General features: G+C 37.8%; 1 protein-coding gene across 2 annotated transcripts in view; it reads right to left on the bottom strand.

The window, feature by feature from the left end:
* Positions 1-17,925, bottom strand: part of TBC1D4 (TBC1 domain family member 4) — a 136,618-nt gene that overhangs the window by 40,335 nt on the left and 78,358 nt on the right. For both annotated transcript variants that reach the window (XM_075199820.1, XM_075199821.1), the window contains exons 3-7: positions 13,591-13,680; positions 10,947-11,051; positions 7,464-7,596; positions 4,018-4,109; positions 682-792 (exon numbers count right to left, since the gene is read on the bottom strand). In XM_075199820.1, the coding sequence (XP_075055921.1) occupies positions 682-792; positions 4,018-4,109; positions 7,464-7,596; positions 10,947-11,051; positions 13,591-13,680 (531 nt within the window). The remainder of the gene's footprint in view (positions 1-681; positions 793-4,017; positions 4,110-7,463; positions 7,597-10,946; positions 11,052-13,590; positions 13,681-17,925) is intronic.

Genomic DNA, 17,925 nt, shown 5'->3' on the forward strand with positions numbered 1-17,925 from the left:
GGCCCGAAGTGTGGATCAGACTAGGACAACAATTAGCAGGCTGATGTGACCCATAACTTGGGCACATTACATTGAAAGGTGGTGATGCATGAACAATGATGAGGTATATCTGACAGAAACGGTCTGTTCTAGACATACAGCGTTCAGGGATTTTATGATGACGTCTAGAAAGCGGCCGATATGTTGAGGCCTGCATAGATTTGAGGTAAAATCTGCCTGCTGTTACAAGGGTCACGGAGATTCTTAGTTTATGTGGGTTACTTTGTCTTTGGAAAGGGAGCCCATCTGCATGGAAAAGTATCCCCAAGGACAGGGTCACGATGAGGACGTTGGTGTGACTGACCTTTCAAGCAGACAAACAGCGGCTGGTGGCAGATTAATACTGGAGACAAATGATGAACCTCCAAGGCCTCCACACACTTGGAGGGTTTGTGGCGAGAGATAAATAATCATGTAAGAGTAAGTTATAAAGGATTTATGTAAGTCAGAGTTAAGGTTATTCATATACAGTTATATATCTATGGCTATAAATATGTGCTAACTGGTTTCTCAATTTATATAATCAATTAGTGATGTAGCCAATTTGCCTCTATGCAATTGACTATGTCAGTTCTTGATGAGTGGAAATAACGCTGTACAGTCTTGTGGTTGAAATTCAGTGATCTCTAAAATTTGATTTACCGGCTGCATTTCTCCAATATGGACATGAGTTTTCTGCTTGGCCTCACACAGTTGTCTCAGATGAAGGATGGCAAGTTCATTCTCTTCCTGCTCGCTGGTGGCTTTCATTTTCTGACATGTGCAAAAGCAGAGACACAGTTATTATGTAACATTTTCTTCATTAAATATAGGTGTGTTGTATGTATATGGAAGATACCAGGGGTGCATTGTGATATGAAATGGTAGTGGGGCTCTTCGTTGATCTACCTATTAAACTAGACTTTTAATAGAATTTTTCTGCATTTCCACAAATAGGAGTCAGATTGTCAATCAAACTTGCCTGACAATCTACCCCATGCCCCCATTAAAGATCACCCATTGAAGACGGGACTTGCACATAACTAAGGGGTAGATTTATCAAACTTTCTAAAAACATAAAATAGAAGCATTGCCCCAGCAACCAGAGTCTAGCTATCATTTTCTGGAATGTATAAGATAAATGATAGCAAGAATGTGTTGCTATGGGCGATAACTCAACTTTTCCTTTGATAAGTCTACTAAGTGTGTGATTATCTATTCTTGTATTAACAAATGTCTTCATTCCTCTGTAATGACGTTTCTATATTCTTCACCTACGCATGTTAAAATGCATCTGCTGTGATATAAGATGGAGGCAGCCATTTTATGCGGTGATCAAATATTCAAGAATGCGCTAAGTACCAGTTACATAAAAAAGTGCTTCATCTGACATAAATTAAATTTTATTACTTTATTTATGCCCTTTGAATAGTAAACACAATACTCAATATTAACATAAAATAACATACAGGCAGAGTGACTCCTGTACTAGAGACCACAGGGAAATAAAAGGGACAAAAGGATAAAAATAAAGAGGAGAAAAAAACAACTTTAACTGTGAAAGTAGCAGTCTAGACATAATAAATACATGGTAACCCTGTTTTATAGAATTTGGAGGGACAGTTGTGACAGAAATGCTGGAAAATCATTGATGGTCTGTATGTAAGTCCCAGGTTTCTGACCTATGTGTTTTGAACTCCAGGGAAAATTGTTGGTGCCGGAAAAACTCTAGGAAACAGCATCTGTACCCGGATCTTGCTACAATGTAAGTTTATATCATGACAATAAAGAATTAATTTTAATGTTACAAAAAGAAAACATGGGCAGATTGACTGTTTCCATCAAAGGTCTATAGCTTTAAGAGCATAATAATCTAGAAAATAGTAAAAGGATCTTTTGCTTTCAGGGGCGTAACAATACGGACATTCTCTGCTCAAAAGAGACTTCTTCTGGGCAGCAGATGCACTGGACCATGCATGCTTAGAAGAGGTCCCCAACTTTGCTCTATTGAGAGCAGAGTGGGGGACCTGGGAGGTGAAGACAGCATCGCCACACTCCTAACCAAACAATGCACTGTTACACCTCCTGTCTGCTAGAGTGGGTAGTTTCCCCCACCTCTTCCAAAAGACATGCTTATGGAGAATCAAAATATGGGAAAGGTATGATGTGGGATATAAAGGTAACCACAACAGACTTGAAGGTTCTATCTTACACTTACAGTGATAACACTAGTCAGAATCCAGTTTCCCCATATAGTAGAGCCTGACTGGGGGATATAATAAATCATATGTATAAATTTAAATTGGACCAACTTATCTTCAGAGCCCAAAAAAACGTTATCTATATGCATATACTAAACTTATTTTCAGTGATCTTCAGAGTGGTACTGACATCTATTATTCACTTGATGCAATATAGACAAGAGAGCAGACCAAGTAGCAGTCAACTCATGAAAACTGGTTTATTAAATTCTCCTGCTACGTCTTTATGCACCCAAGTGAGCCTACTTCATGGGCCCCCACCCTCATAAAATCAATCTGTGTATACATTTGTGTCTACTTTTGTGGGTTGGCAAATAAATCTGTACATGTGCATGATTGAAACAGTAAAAACATTACACCAAATTCCTACTCATTTCTACCTTAGGAACATCCCTTGTATCAATCTAATCTTTTTCTTAATTTAACCTCCTACAATACTGCTCGGGATATCTAAATTACATCTTAAATTAATCATGGGGGTATTATTACACGTGCCACAATTGAGGTAACTGAATATGTGAGTCCTTTTGCAGGGGCAATAAAACTGTAAAGCTGTGAATGCCTCTGTAAATGTAACCTATTTACCCCCTTCACTGCATGAATATCTGCACTTCACCTCTCTCAGATGATGTCATAGGGGGGTAGGAGGAGAGGACAAGACTGAGGAGCAAAAGTGGTAGAAGCGGTTGGAGAGGATGAAGTGGCAAATTCTACAAATCGGGAACCATCTTGCCTATCAGCATGGGGGCAATCTGAGCCGGATGCTGCGTTTTTTATGTTTTTGCTGAGGATTTTGCCCATGCTTTGCAACAGTAGCAAAAGGGACCTCTAGACATGTAGGGTACACCTGCGAATAAGGAATTTTCATCTCTCTGAGAAGACATTTAGTAGCCAAAAAGGTTGCTTTCTAATTCTTTAGCTAGATACCTCTGAGCAGTCAGGATACAAAAATATTTCATGATTGTTGAGAAGTATGTCGTCTGACTTGCCAGAACTGAGTGTCTGTCCCTAAAGTTCATTTATCTGGCCACAAACATTTGCGGAGGAGTATTCTGAGACAAGAGACACAATGCCAAGTGGGGTGAAAACAAATCTATTTCATTACTATACTGCCATACGTATGTCCTCCATATTTTCTGGAAGGCCTTTAACATGGATATTAATTTTAGCTTGGGACTTGTCAGTGGAAGAGATCTTTTCTTTTTTCTTTTTTTGTTTAATTCTCACACAAAGAACTGGTGCTGGGAAGGATAGTTTAGCTTATTCACTAATACTAATGTTACTGGTACATAAAAGCCAGTGAATTTGTAGGCTTCAGTCTTATGAATATTGCTTCAGTACACTAAAACAGCTGCCTGTGTTACAATGCAGATTCCTATAGAGGAATGCTGTCCATAATCTAAGCAATGAGAAGCATTTTACCTCAAGTAGGATAATACTACTACTAACAATAATAATAATAATTTTTAAATAAACTATTCACTTGAATTACAAAAAAAATTAACAAGCACAGATAACCTGACCCACTCTAATGTTAATATGTACTAAAACATAGACATGTGTTTGTAATATTCTTGAGTATTTTTATGTAAGCAACGAGACAGAAATAAAAATTATGGCATACACGGTCTTATTGCAACTTACAAAAAAACAACATATATGTAAATTAAATGGTACACTCCCAAGAAAATATTTTTGACAACCAATACACATAAAGATATTTGTTAGTAACTTTTACCTGCACTCTTTCAAAAATGTCTGCTTGATCATTATCCGAGAGCAAAGACAACTGTCGCTGTATGACCAGCTTTGCTCTTGGTGGATACAGCCCTAGGAAATGAAAACAAAACTTTCAGTTATTCGAGAAAAATCTTATTTACACCTTGGTCAAGAAGCTAAAAAGAAAGCTGTAACAGAAATCTATACAGAACTCTAAGTAGAGCAGAATATTTCTAACAAAGGCTGGAGTGTAATATATATTACAACTCAGGCCATAAATCATGTTTAATGACTTTACTAAATTCATTATCATTAATGTGACATGTTAAATAGCTGTAGTAGTAGTAGTAGCAGCAGCAGTAGTAGTAGTAGCAGCAGCAGTAGTAGTAGTAGTAGTAGCAGCAGTAGTAGTAGTAGCAGTAGTAGTAGTAGCAGTAGTAGTAGTAGCAGTAGTAGTAGTAGCAGCAGTAGTAGTAGTAGCAGTAGTAGTAGTAGCAGCAGCAGCAGTAGTAGTAGTAGCAGTAGTAGTAGTAGTAGTAGTAGCAGCAGCAGCAGTAGTAGTAGCAGCAGTAGTAGTAGTAGTAGTAGTAGCAGCAGCAGTAGTAGTAGTAGCAGCAGTAGTAGTAGTAGTAGTAGTAGCAGCAGTAGTAGTAGCAGCAGCAGTAGTAGTAGTAGCAGCAGCAGTAGTAGTAGCAGTAGTAGTAGTAAATGCCTTCATTTCTGCTGAATTATATAATAGCATCTAATAAAATTGTGCCCCTCCCTGATCTACTTGACTGTAGAAACCATTACACATACCAGCCGGCTAAGAGAGCCTATAGAAGGCCTGCCCAATCACAGGGGGTCTCAGCCAATCAAACCACTGTGGTTTTAGGCAGTAAAGCACAAGTAGGTTCACAATTAAACTGTATGATTTCTACAGCAACAGCAGTTTCAATGGTCAACGAGATCACACAGCTTCCTACAAATACTGTGACAAGTAAAATTAAATATAGTACAGTACTATCCAGCTAAGTCAGGGCTGTTCAAACTATTTTTATTGCTCTAATGGCTGAAAGATTCACAAAGTTTGATGGATGACATTATTGTTTTGATAGTATTTGGCTCTCGAACACCCAGTTTTAATAGGAACGCAAAAGTCTTCATGAAAATACTTGGACAGCGCCGAGACACGTAACCTCCTATAAATGTCTTAAGGCACCACTACAGATCTGAAGCATGAAGGTGAAATACATTGTTCAGTATTACCCTGACACTGCACTGCAGCTCTACTAAACAGTATTACCGTTCGCACTCCACTACAGATAGCTGGATTACTTCCCACATTTTTAGGACCACGTCGTAATGGTATATAATAGAAATAGAAAAAGCCTGCCGGCACTTTGGGCAACTATTATCTCGCTGAATCATACACAGTCCAGGAATGATTCAATCAATCCACACAGTGAATTCCTGCACAGCAAGTCTGCTAAACTACTAGTCACACGGTTTCTGCTCTGATAGGCCTCACACACACCAGCGTTCATTTTAACACATCTTCTTAAATCCTGTTAAATGCACCTTTATGCTGATAGTACAAAAATGTAAGCGAACAGACTTGTATGTGCTCAGTAAAATACAACTGAGATTTATGGGAACGCTTACGTCTATGTATTAAGGCAAATATAGAGGAGAGAAATGCAAATTTCCACTCGTTTCTCCATATATGCCTCCTCCTTGCTGCTGTGGTCTTCCTCCTCGTGACTGGCCAAGTAGGAGTCAGGACAGGGAGAGGATGCGCACACATGTAATTATATCGGTGGTAGTCATTACAGCGACTACCAAAACGCCGACAAGACATACCCCGACATGATGAGCGCGATGTTGTCATCACCGACAGAGTGTTAATCCCGACTGTTTGAAAAAGAGACGTGAAACAATTTGACGAATGAAGATCCCAGCAGGGGAAAATTACGTCAGGTGTGTGCGCAGCTGTGTCCGTTTCCCCCCCCCCACTCTCCGCACATGCGCAGCAGGCACCCAGCCGCTTAATGCAGGTATCGGTTGTACAAGGCTTTGTAAAAATCATTGTACAGCCGGCGCCTCTGCATTACCACCATAACAGCATGAATGATAGTGTCGCCCTTGAAAGTGACGTAATTTTCCCCTGCTGGGATCTTCATTCGTCGAATTGTTTCACGTCTCTTTTTCAAACAGTCAGAATTAACACTTTGTTGGTAATGACAACGTCGTGCTCATCATGTTGGGGTATGTCTTGTCGGCGTTTAGGTGGCAACATGTGGCATGTTGTACTTCTCTGTCCCTCTCCTCTATGTGCCAAAGTCTTCCCTCACCTCTGAGTTGATGGAGGTCAGCTCTGCTCCATTTCTGGCAGAGCTGTGTTCTATGCAATAACTAAATATTACATATGGCGTCAGTCTGGTCCAAAACAGAGCTCTATGTTAGTACATAGAGCCATTAATACGTATCTAGTATACTTTACTGAAGAAAAGCTTTGAGAATATGCTTCAAAAGTGGTGTTAAAAAGTAAGAACATAGTTCAAGGTTTTGTCTATGCTCTAACTAGCGTTGCTTTTCAAGAACTATGAGTTTGAGTCTTTAGAGAGGCACCTCTCTCCTAACATGACAGCCTGCTGCTGGGGAGTGAGAGGACATGGTGGAATTATTTAGTGAAGTATAAACACTCCAGTTATTTCACGTATATTATTCATCTTATTCTTTACTATATATTAATGACAAATGGTAGCTCTTTCTTCTTTAAATAATATTGTATATACCTACAAATATCACATGCTTTATTGTATTAAAATGTTACAGACTCTCATAAAAATATAAGTCACAATTATTCCTATACGAAATATTATCCAGTACAACAATTATTACCTTGAAATATGCTTTACTTCAACCCAGATCTCTTATTTTCAGCAGCAACAATAGATTAGCTCAGTTACTACTGTAAGTCAAACAATATGTGGAAATGGGATATTGACCCAACTCTCTGGACATTTAGCTGGAATCTAGAATCTCTATAGCTTGACGAACATAGAGAGTTGATGATGTTTCAAAAGCACAAGACCATGATGAGATGTTGGTGCAACTAGAACAGATGTGGTGTTGTTGAAAGGACTATTTGAATAAGCCCTCTTGTATAAAATGCAGACTCTCATAATGGATTGTTTAGATTGTGAACATGTTAGGAGATATTTAATTTTATTTGCAGAAGTATTAATTCTTTCAAAAATTCCAGTATTTGTACTTAAAATGACCAATCGCTGGATGTATTGCTAGACAAGAACAGCAAGGTTTTAATCTCTCTGTCCAACGGAAACATAGTTTCCTCCAATGAGAGAACTTCAAAAGCATCTTATAGTTCGGAAAGCACGGTATTGTAAAAATTAGTTTACCTCTCTGTACACTTTAAGAGTTCTTTCTTTTCATAAATAACATGTTAATCCCCCTTCATACCTTCTATCCGCTCACAGAGTTTGTGTAGCGCGTGCATAGGACAGGCCTCGCACAGTTTGACCTGTGTCTTGGCATTCTGTAGTGCTGCAGCAGTGCTGAATGCCTGCTTCAAGGTCAGCATGACCTCATCCACCTGACAGGTAAGAACAGAGGCACAATATTTTATGGTGGTATGAGAAAACAGGAATATCAAATAAGTAGTTAATGATGATGTCAAACTTCACCATATTATTGCTCATTTATAAAATACATACACTGAATCATGCTATTATGCAGACAAATCTACATAAATTAAGTGTCCCTTTTTATAGAGATACTAGCAATGGCCTTGTTATTCAATAGCTGGGTATATCATGTTTTCTCACCTAATGGCCTAACAAAAGATTATTTATTATACAATGTTATGGTACAGTATATACAGCAAATAATTTGATTTGAAGACACAACTCCAAATAACATGTTCCTTTAAATTATCTATTTTGGAAATTACTGTATTAGTTTCTGAACACAGGGACCTACCTGTCCAGCACTTATTTTTTTATCAAAATATTAACTAATACCTCATACATTACTTTTGCTAGATACATACACATTTACAATACTAAAGGATATGCGTGGACGACTGTGTTTTCATTTTTTTGTCATTTAACAATGAAGAACACATATAGATGATTAGAAATTGCCTAATAACTTCCTCTCCTGTATATCGAACGATTTCCCCAATTAGTATTTATTCAATTACATATGTACTTACTTAAAATTATGATCTCCAACATGTTTTAGATATTTCGATAAGACTTAGGTTATGTGATATGTGAAATACACAGGATTCCAATTATCAATCAGTCTTCCTAAATCTGTGTTTATAATTTATACTTTTTTAGACATGAAATAAACAAGAAAAAAAATAATTTTATCTAGTTGTTTATGTATCTTATTGGGATGGGAATAAGGCAAATTATATTTTTGCACCACTGGTCAATATGAAGCACAGCACTCACAGTGAACAGCAGCTTTATAGGACTTCAAACTCACATTTGGTAGTATAAAAATGTCCTCTACTCAATTTAGTAGACTTGAGTTATGTGTCTTCCACAGTGATGAGCAGTATAATATATTTTTAAGGTTTAACATGTTGTATTTGATCCCTTATGGGGTTTGTACACTGAAATGTGATGTATATCAGAAATGGAAACACTATATTGCACAGTGTGAACTGTATTCATCAGTTCGACAACTTCACAATGTCAAAGTAGGTCAAACCAAGATTAATTGGTTATGCTAGTAATTTGGCAAGAACACATCTCCCAACTATAGATAAACTATTGATGTATTAATATATTCTATACCTCCCCAACGGTGCCTCTTTGGGATCCAAATCTACCTGTCGCTCTCTTTTTTTCAAATTCTGCCTCTTTTGGGACTGATAGGCACTGTATATCTATTTGCTATACGTATAAGGCAAACGTGATTAAGAAGGGATTGCTCAATGTACACAGCCCCTTTAAGTGTCTCTATTTAGACATTTGATATGATGATAAGTATACATTACAAAAACCTATAAATAACTATACTGCAATTACCTTTCCAATTTCCTTAAGTTTAGATTGTAAGCTCTTATGAGCAGATCCAATTATTCACTTTAATTAATTATACAGTTCTATGTATAATGATGCTTTGTCGGTAGTAATATATAATAATCGCTAAAATGGTTTCAAACACTGAACAGCCTTGGATAATTTGTTAAGAGTAAAGACATTGTTCCCACAAATATCACAAGATAACATTAAACATACTATAAAAAATTAAATTAGCAGGTTGAATATGTTGTACATGTTGATATAAGGAAATACAAAATCACATGTCACAGAGGATTATTTGTTTTATTGGTTATTTTATCTACTTTCATGATAAGATAAGCAGATTTATGATCATTGTTCATAGATTACTGTGTGACTTTCACCTGTGTGCTCCTGTTCCAGATGCGTTTTATTATTTTAGATAAGATGTTATTTTGCTGTTGTTATGCATTTGTTTTAACTGTATTTTATAGAAATTTGTACTAGCTACACATTCTGGGACCTGATAATGGTGATGAATGGTTTATTTTTTTTTCAGAATTCATTTCAGATGTACTGTATATGACATTTATCACTGATTGTGGGATTCCTGTCCAGATTATAATAGTTGACCAAATTGCTTTCAGGTCACTCAGGACACATAATGTTTATCTGTCATCAATATATAACAGCAAATTAAATAACTTATTGAACGGAGCCAGTGTGTTTATCTCTTCCTCTGACAATTTAGGCTGGGTACACACTATACAAAATCAGTTCCTATGTGATTTCCTTAATGATTTTACTGACTGATAAAAAGAAAGAAGTCCTGATCAGTATGCCGATTCATGTGTACACACTATACACGTTTTATAGGATTTACCTTCAGATCTGTGCTCCTCATCTGTCATAACCATCGGCTGAAAAGATTGTGACTCTGCACACTCCATAGAGAACTATGGACACTGACGGTCATGAGTGTATACACACTGCAGAATTGGAACAACATTGCGCCATTGTTGAACAAGATTTTTAATTTAGTTTAAAAATCAAATAAATTGATACGATGTGCTTTGGAACAATAATCGTTCATCGTTGGAGCATACACACTAATGCAATATCAGGCCGAACGTTCGTTTATCGTGTGATTGTCCCAATAATGGGCTGAAAACCCTGTAGAGTGCACCCAGCCTTAGATAGGTTGTTTGTTTTTCTTAAGACACAGATACAAATCTGATCTAGTCTGTGTCAAAACAAATCGATTGTACATGGAGCAAATCTGAGACAGATCTGACTTTTCAACAATTTCAATAATTCCTGTACACACGCGATAAGATCCAGTTGTTTGGCATAATCAGTTCAGTGGGCAAGATAGTGGCCATAGAGGATATATAAGGGCAGATGTGGTTGATCAACATGGTCACCAACAACCAGCTCTGTGGCCATTCTCTAGGAAGGCCATACTTCCACAAATCCTATCATTCAGCAATTTGGTTGAACGACAGAATCACGGGCACTAGTCATTCCGTGCAACAATGTTTTTTTTAACTGACTTGATCATACTGGGTGTATGTGGCAACTTTAAGTCAATGCTCATGGCAAATGGTACAAATAAGTGCTATCCAGGGATGTGGTTTGGAGGCTAAGAGGTTAACATAAGCTATATGTATCTCAACACAAGGCATACGAAATGTCTGAAGCAGACATATCACATTTCTGGTGTAGTTTTAAAGCCTCTGCCATAACTTTAAAGTTGCATCTATTTCTTCTTTCTTAGCCAAGACAATGTATTCCTAACAATTATATAAGTTAAAATATTAAGTCCATGTATTTGAATACACTGAGTACCATCTTTTAATACTGTGTCACACACATGGTAAAAATACCATCCCTCAGACAACACTACGTCATAGTTACTACCTACCAAAGCCTCTGTGGCACACTGGAAGACGTAGCAAATATATTGGCTGGTACCAGACTCCCCAGATTCACGACAAACAAAGCCAAAGTGATCAATATGTGTAATACCCTGGAAAATATAAAAAAGAAAACTAAACTATTAAACATTGTTAGATCATTGAATGAAACATGTACTCAGTATTGCCTAATTATTTGCATATATTCAGAAATCTCATATTTGCACAGAATATGCATGATAGCATGGGTTTTGTTTTTATACCAATCAATCAATTTGTTTGTAAAACGTATGTATAAAAGTCAGCCTTATTATGTAGCAATTTGTCTCTTTTAAAAACCATGTTGCTTTTAATTTAGATTTTGTTAGCTAGTAATCCAAAAGCCTCTTACAATAATCTATGAATTCAATAGGAGAGAGCTAAAACCTTAATCCATTCACCTTCACTCTAGTGAACTCACTGGCTTAGATATAAAGTGCTGTCAATATTCGCACTTTCCAGCCGTATCTGTGTGAACAAGCATACCAGGTAGCATGTATAGACAGCCATGAATATTTCCCCTGTTTCCTCATGTATGGATGTGTGCCAAACACACAGATTACATTATATTACCTTTTGTAAAACAGCTTGATCCAAATAAGAAACAATGGTGTCCTTAATGGCTATCTAATCAGTTCAGAGTTGTGAGCTGAAGGACATGACTAACCTGCAATTTCTCTATGTAGTCAGTGTATGTTGTTTGTTGCCCCAGGACACAGATTATATTTATGTGTATACTCAGGTAAGGGATGTATTATCCGTAATGCTTGGAGATTGGTGTTTTCCATAATTTTGAATACTACGCCTAAAATATAATAAATTACTTTAAACACTAAAACTTATTTTATCCCAAATTATCTTTATTTTTCCTTTGGCAATCACGTCACTAAATTGTTCAGCAGTGCTCCGCACAATGACTGAAAGGGAGGATGCTTGGTGTGCATGTCTGTGTGTATGACATTATCACTGAGCACTCTGTTTTTTATAATTTGAGGATAACTAGTTGCTAAATAAGAGATTATATATCTGTAGATGTACAAGCGAGTGGATTCATGAAAGTCCCACTAGTGGCCTGGTCTGGTGACCATATGAGGTCCATTGACCCTGTCAACTGGTGTTTATGGGCAACCACATATCTGAGCCCCCCCAGGTGTTGCGGGTAGTGTAGAGCAAAGTCAAAATAGGTTGGGTGCCAGACCTTCTTATAATGGAACAAAACATAAAACTTTATTTAAATGCCTTCTCCTACAGTACATAGTAATGTACAGTACAGTACAAACTCCTCCAGCACGGTAATATATGAATATTATCAGGTTACATACCAACTACTGCTGGGAGCAGAAGTACCACAGTCACTCGAAGGTTTTTAACCTTGCTCAGCTCACCAGACCTTCAGACATACGGTCGGTTATCTCACAGCTTCTCTTAAACCTCCTTCCCAATATCCAGGGACTCTCCTCTGTGAGGTACAACCATCCCCTCCTCTAGGGATTCTACTGTCATGCAAACTCCATCCACTATTCTAGCAGCTCTCCCACAAATAGCCACGCTGCACAGGGTAGCATCCCACCCCCCTTCCCCCCCCCCCCCCCCCCGGTTCGGAATGGGGCATTTTCCAAGGGGGCTATATCCATGGAAGCACTTAATAGAAGGGACTCCATTCCTTTTTTTCAATGCATTTTCCCTGTGGTGCCATTAGCTGTCTGCTGTCGTTGGGGCACTCCTGAAGGTGGGGATCCCCCTTATTGGTATCTCACTCTGGAGCCTTCAGACCATGGGGTTCCCCCCCTCTATTTTATTAAACTGGCCCTTGTGCCAGCTGCCATACATCAGCTCCCAACATACTGAGAGCACCCCATACTAGGGGGAACATCCCCACTGGTACTGTTCTTTACAATTGGGGCTCTTGACTACCCCCTAATTGGGTAATTAACAGGTAATTAACCCCCTTCCTTTCCTCTTGTAGAGGACACGGGCCCACCAATAACCAAACTTCCCGGCTTGCAAAATGGCCGCTGCGGATACAAATACTCTGGTTCTCCACATGAGCCTCCCATAGACAGCACTGGTGCTCATGCTCTGCACAGCTAAGCTCACCTGGCAGCCACGTCACAGGGGATTGTGTGCGCACTGACCAACATTGCATGTGTTACATTTCTACTTATGCAATTTCAGCAGCAAGAGTATGGGATGTGCTGTTGTGCTTATTTCCCATCAAATCTGAAGAAAACTCTCAGTACGTTTTAGTTGTCTATTTTAAAAATGGATTTCATGTCAGATACTGCATTGGTCTTAAAGCACAAAATCTACAGTACAACTTACCCCTTCTACAGAGAAACTCTTTTGAGCCTGAGAGATACTTTTATGTATAATCTACTCTACTCAAAGACGCATATTCCTAAATGTACAATAGCACCAGCCCTTTATAAATACTGGTTTTATTGCATTGTACCGTTTGCAGTTATATATGGTTAGCTGTGTGTTACATTCATTTTGTATTGCAAGAAAAGGTGCATATTATTAAGGACAAATCTTAAAAGCCATTTTTGAACATGCCTGAAAAGACAGAAACACCAACAAACCATGGTTACTAAAAAATACACAGCAACATACCTGGGAACATGAGGATATATCTTTGAAATTCTTTTCCAGCACCACGGTTTTGGTATCAGGACTTATGAGATTAATTTCAAATCTTCCAACCTTCAAAAGAAATGTTCATATGATTTTAATGATCACAATAATAAAAACGTACAACACACGTACAGCAAGACATTTGTCAGCAATGTGTCACACTATATCCACAGCATGATGATGTTTTTACAGGTGCTCTACATTTATTTTCGGTACTAATACATTAAATGTGATATCTGCTGCATGTTGCACTGTATATCTGTGAACGGAGCACATTTATCACACACATTTTGTACCTCAATAAGCACAGTGCACACACCGATAACACCTTTGTTAAAGTAATTCCCTTCATTTTGCTGCCCGCCAACTTGCATCCTGACACAGCTGTCACATTATAGGCACACCTCCGCAGATCACCAGCAAATAGTGCGCCAGGGCCATTAAGTCATTATTACACCAGTGTGTGGTGGCTAGGGATATATTTAATTATAAGATACAAGATGTAACTGTATCTAATTCTGTTTTTAAAGCTGTATACTCTTAATTTAATTTGTAATGAATTTCAACAAAAAGTGATGATGTCCTTATTTATTAAATATACAGAGCATCTCCTATTCATGTCAATGGGTTTAACATGTAGCTGGTAACCCAACTAAAATGAATGGAACTGCATGAGAAAGTGTTGGCTCTTAACAGCATGTATAGGTGTTTTTCTATGCAGTTTGCACTTGTGTTTTGTAATCAGATGTGACACCAGTGGACAAGGACTCTTAGAAATGTATATAAAGGGACAGGCTTTACAGCCAAATATTTGTTAACATGGAGATACATTATAGCACATAGTACGACCATAAATTTGGGCTAAATCATGTCCATTGTGCAGTATTGTGACCTATGACATATATATTGCCTTTTGTCTTCACCATAATGTCAGATTCATAAAGAATGTGCTACTGCCTACAACATTTCTGTCTATTAGACTGTGTGGGTGGCCCGGTATTCAAGTAATATACATACCTAAAATAACAAGTCCTATTATTTACAGTTAAAGTTACTGTACGGTAAATATACACAACTGAACAGATGCAAAGTAGCAGCTGCCACAAGAGACTTTATAATTTTGACATTTGCAGCAATTAACTATAAAATGGTAACATCTCTATTAAAGCCATTGCTTGATTATACCTTCTGCTTCTCTTCAACTAGCTCTGAGGAACAAACATGTATTGGCATGCAAATAATCACAGTTACGTTATAGAGGTATTCAAACCATTAACCAAAATATCTGGAACAAATAGAAAAGTGGAATAATGAAAAGAAAATGTGAAACAAACTGCAAAATGACTGAGCACTAGAAAAACAAGTAATAATGTGATAATATATGAGAACTTCCCATTAAATTATATAGCTATTAGAAGTCACTGAGGAGTTCTGTGTCTGTATAAAGGTTTATAACAGCTTACAGAACTGTGAGGTGACTCCTAATATTCATAATAATGTACAGAAGGCAGTGGTTCATTCCTTACAATACATAAGCTTCCTAATGGACACTGAAGAAATGACCTAAGAACTACAGATATTATTTATTAGGGTTTATACCTATTGTAACCGTGGTAGGGGAAAAAGTGTCATATCCTGGGGTAGCTGATAGTGTGTAGCAACCGAGACATCACACAAGTACAGTGTTTGGGTACAATTGGCTTAAGCAAGAAATTAAAACAAACTTCAAAATAAACATCTTGCCTGTCCGGTACTAAGTAAACACAAGTCACTCCTGACTAACAAATTAAAACAAAACAAGTTCCAGCACAGTTTTCGCACAGTAAAGATCGATTTCCTCTCACAGAGACTCTTCAGTCCCTTTCCCAAGGTAGTGAGAGACTGAATCCACTGCTTAGCAGTCTTTTAAACGCAGCTCACAGGTGCCAGCATTAATCAGTCTGAAAGCAGAACAGAAGACCCAGACTGGGCCTTGTAAATGAAACCCACCCTTCTCTCTCCATTTACACCCCAGGGACCCTTACCAGCTTTTCCCTAAAGCTGAACATCTCTCTGGGAAGCGTTTACCAAATATAAATACTCTCCCTGGGGTTTTAAAACATGTAGGTTAGAAACCTGGGACAATATACCTGCCTGCAAACACTATTCCAGAGTCTTCATTACTGGTATAATATAAAATTATGTGTTACTAGAGGATATTTAGCACATTTTGGTGAGGAAGGAAAAGAGTGAAACAAGATGATAGAGAGATAGATAGAAAGAGAGATTCATATATTAAAACATATATAGAATGTAACATTGACATGTTAGTGTTCCACTGCAAGGACCTTTTAGTGTTCACTAGGTGCCACTATCTACCACATATGAAAATGCTACATAGAGAAGGTGAACTGTATTATCTTGCTTTGCCCTGAATGTCAGAAGATTATTCTCGGCTTCTAAAAAAATGAGTCCTAGGGGTAAATGTATTAAGCTACGAGTTTCCGCCGGGTTTGAAAAGTGGAGATGTTGCCCATAGCAACCGATCAGATTCTAGTTTATTTATTTAGTACATTCTACAAAATGACAGCTAGAACCCGATTGGCTGCTACAGGCAACATCTCCAATTTTCAAACCCACAGCTTGATAAATTTATCCCCTGGAGTGTGTTAGGGGAATTTCGACTGTAAGCTCCAATGGGGCATGGATTGATGTGAAAGACAATATTCTCTGTACAGCTTTGCGAAATTGGTGGCACTATATAAATAAATGGTGATGATGATTATTTTAAAATTGCAGATCTCTAGTCAATGACTTGAAATTGAGACACACTCTTAGAAACTAGGAGTGCAACAGTATATATTTTACCCCGTCCCTGCTATGAAATGCTGAAATTCATGGCATTGCATAGCGGGGGTGGGGCCTGATGATGCAATTAAGCCCCACCTCCACCACATTCCGAGAGAGTAGGCAAGTAATATTTTCATCAGGCTGCATATCACACTTTTTTAATTTGAAGACACAGGACATCATTGTATACTAAACAGCTGTCTTTCCTCCCAGCATACTGTACCACTCACTTTTAGATATAAATGAGTTAAGAACATACTTTTTTTTTGTAGAGTTCACATTTAAGGGCATAAAACCTTTTTTCCCTCCAAGGTATATTATAGAGGGTAAAATGAGCATTCTCTGGAAGACACTTAATAATGGATATATAATAAAGGTTAAGTAAGGCGAGTCAGCACTGTGGGTCTAGAGAGGGATAAAGAGATTTTTCTTCTGTAGGCCAAGAATAGTACACTGAGCGATTCCCTCTATTTATCCACTGATGTGTGTCTCTGTATATATCTAATGCTCACTTTGCCGGAAGGCATATAATAACTATTTGTCAGTGTTAACCTTAAGAAGTCCAGGTGCTTACATTAATCACAAAGATTGAATTGCAATTGTACATATAGTATCATATTATACATAACACATTGTAACTTTAAAAGGCTAAGGCCTCATACAGGTATCAATTTTAAGTGATTAACATGTGTTAAAGCCTAACAAAAAAGTGTTTTGAAGCAGATAGCCAAAGCAATCATGTAAAGTAATAGACCTATTCACAGACTCTCACATGAGTGTTAATGCTCTGTTATATACAATGGTGTGTCTGTGAACATTAAAACGTATACCGTACACTTTGCTACAGGAAAGCTTCTAACACTTCTAACTTGCTGTTAAAATCGAAGTCAAAATACATGGAATTGTAGACTTTTTTACATTGTTTTTAACAAGACCTAAGCTAATAAAGACACTAGGGCTACACACTTACTGAATGGATGGCAACTTAGTTTTGTGCTGTTGTGTTCACACTATTGAACTGAACCAGTGGAGCGGCATTTTTTGAAAGTGAGGTTTAAATTTGGGGGTGGGGTTAAGGAGGGAGTTAACCCGCTGATTAGCAAAGTTGTCAGCTGTTCTGTGGCAAAGTTGCCCTCTCAGGAAAAATGTTGTAGCGAAGTGTGGGAGGCACAATAGTTGCAATTTTGTGTGTGTGTGTGTGTGTGTGTGTGTGTGTGTGTGTGTGTGTGTGTGTGTAGGGGGGGGATTGAGTTATTCAGTTTGTTTGTTTTTAATTCAATGTATCTTTTCTCGTCTTGTGTTTTCAACAAAATGTCATGGCCATCAACAATCCAAAGTGTGGAGTTGTTAAACACGTTTTAGTACAAAGGTTTAAAAGTGAAAAGCCTAGCATTATGCCCTTGCCCTTATCATGCAAATGCTAGAGTAAGCAGATAATACCTCTGCTGGTTGGCACAGCTGGCTAGAAGATCTATAGATATAATG

The sequence above is a fragment of the Mixophyes fleayi genome, chromosome 2 (assembly GCF_038048845.1).
Source record: "Mixophyes fleayi isolate aMixFle1 chromosome 2, aMixFle1.hap1, whole genome shotgun sequence".
In the NCBI taxonomy this organism is placed as follows: Eukaryota; Metazoa; Chordata; class Amphibia; order Anura; family Limnodynastidae; genus Mixophyes; species Mixophyes fleayi.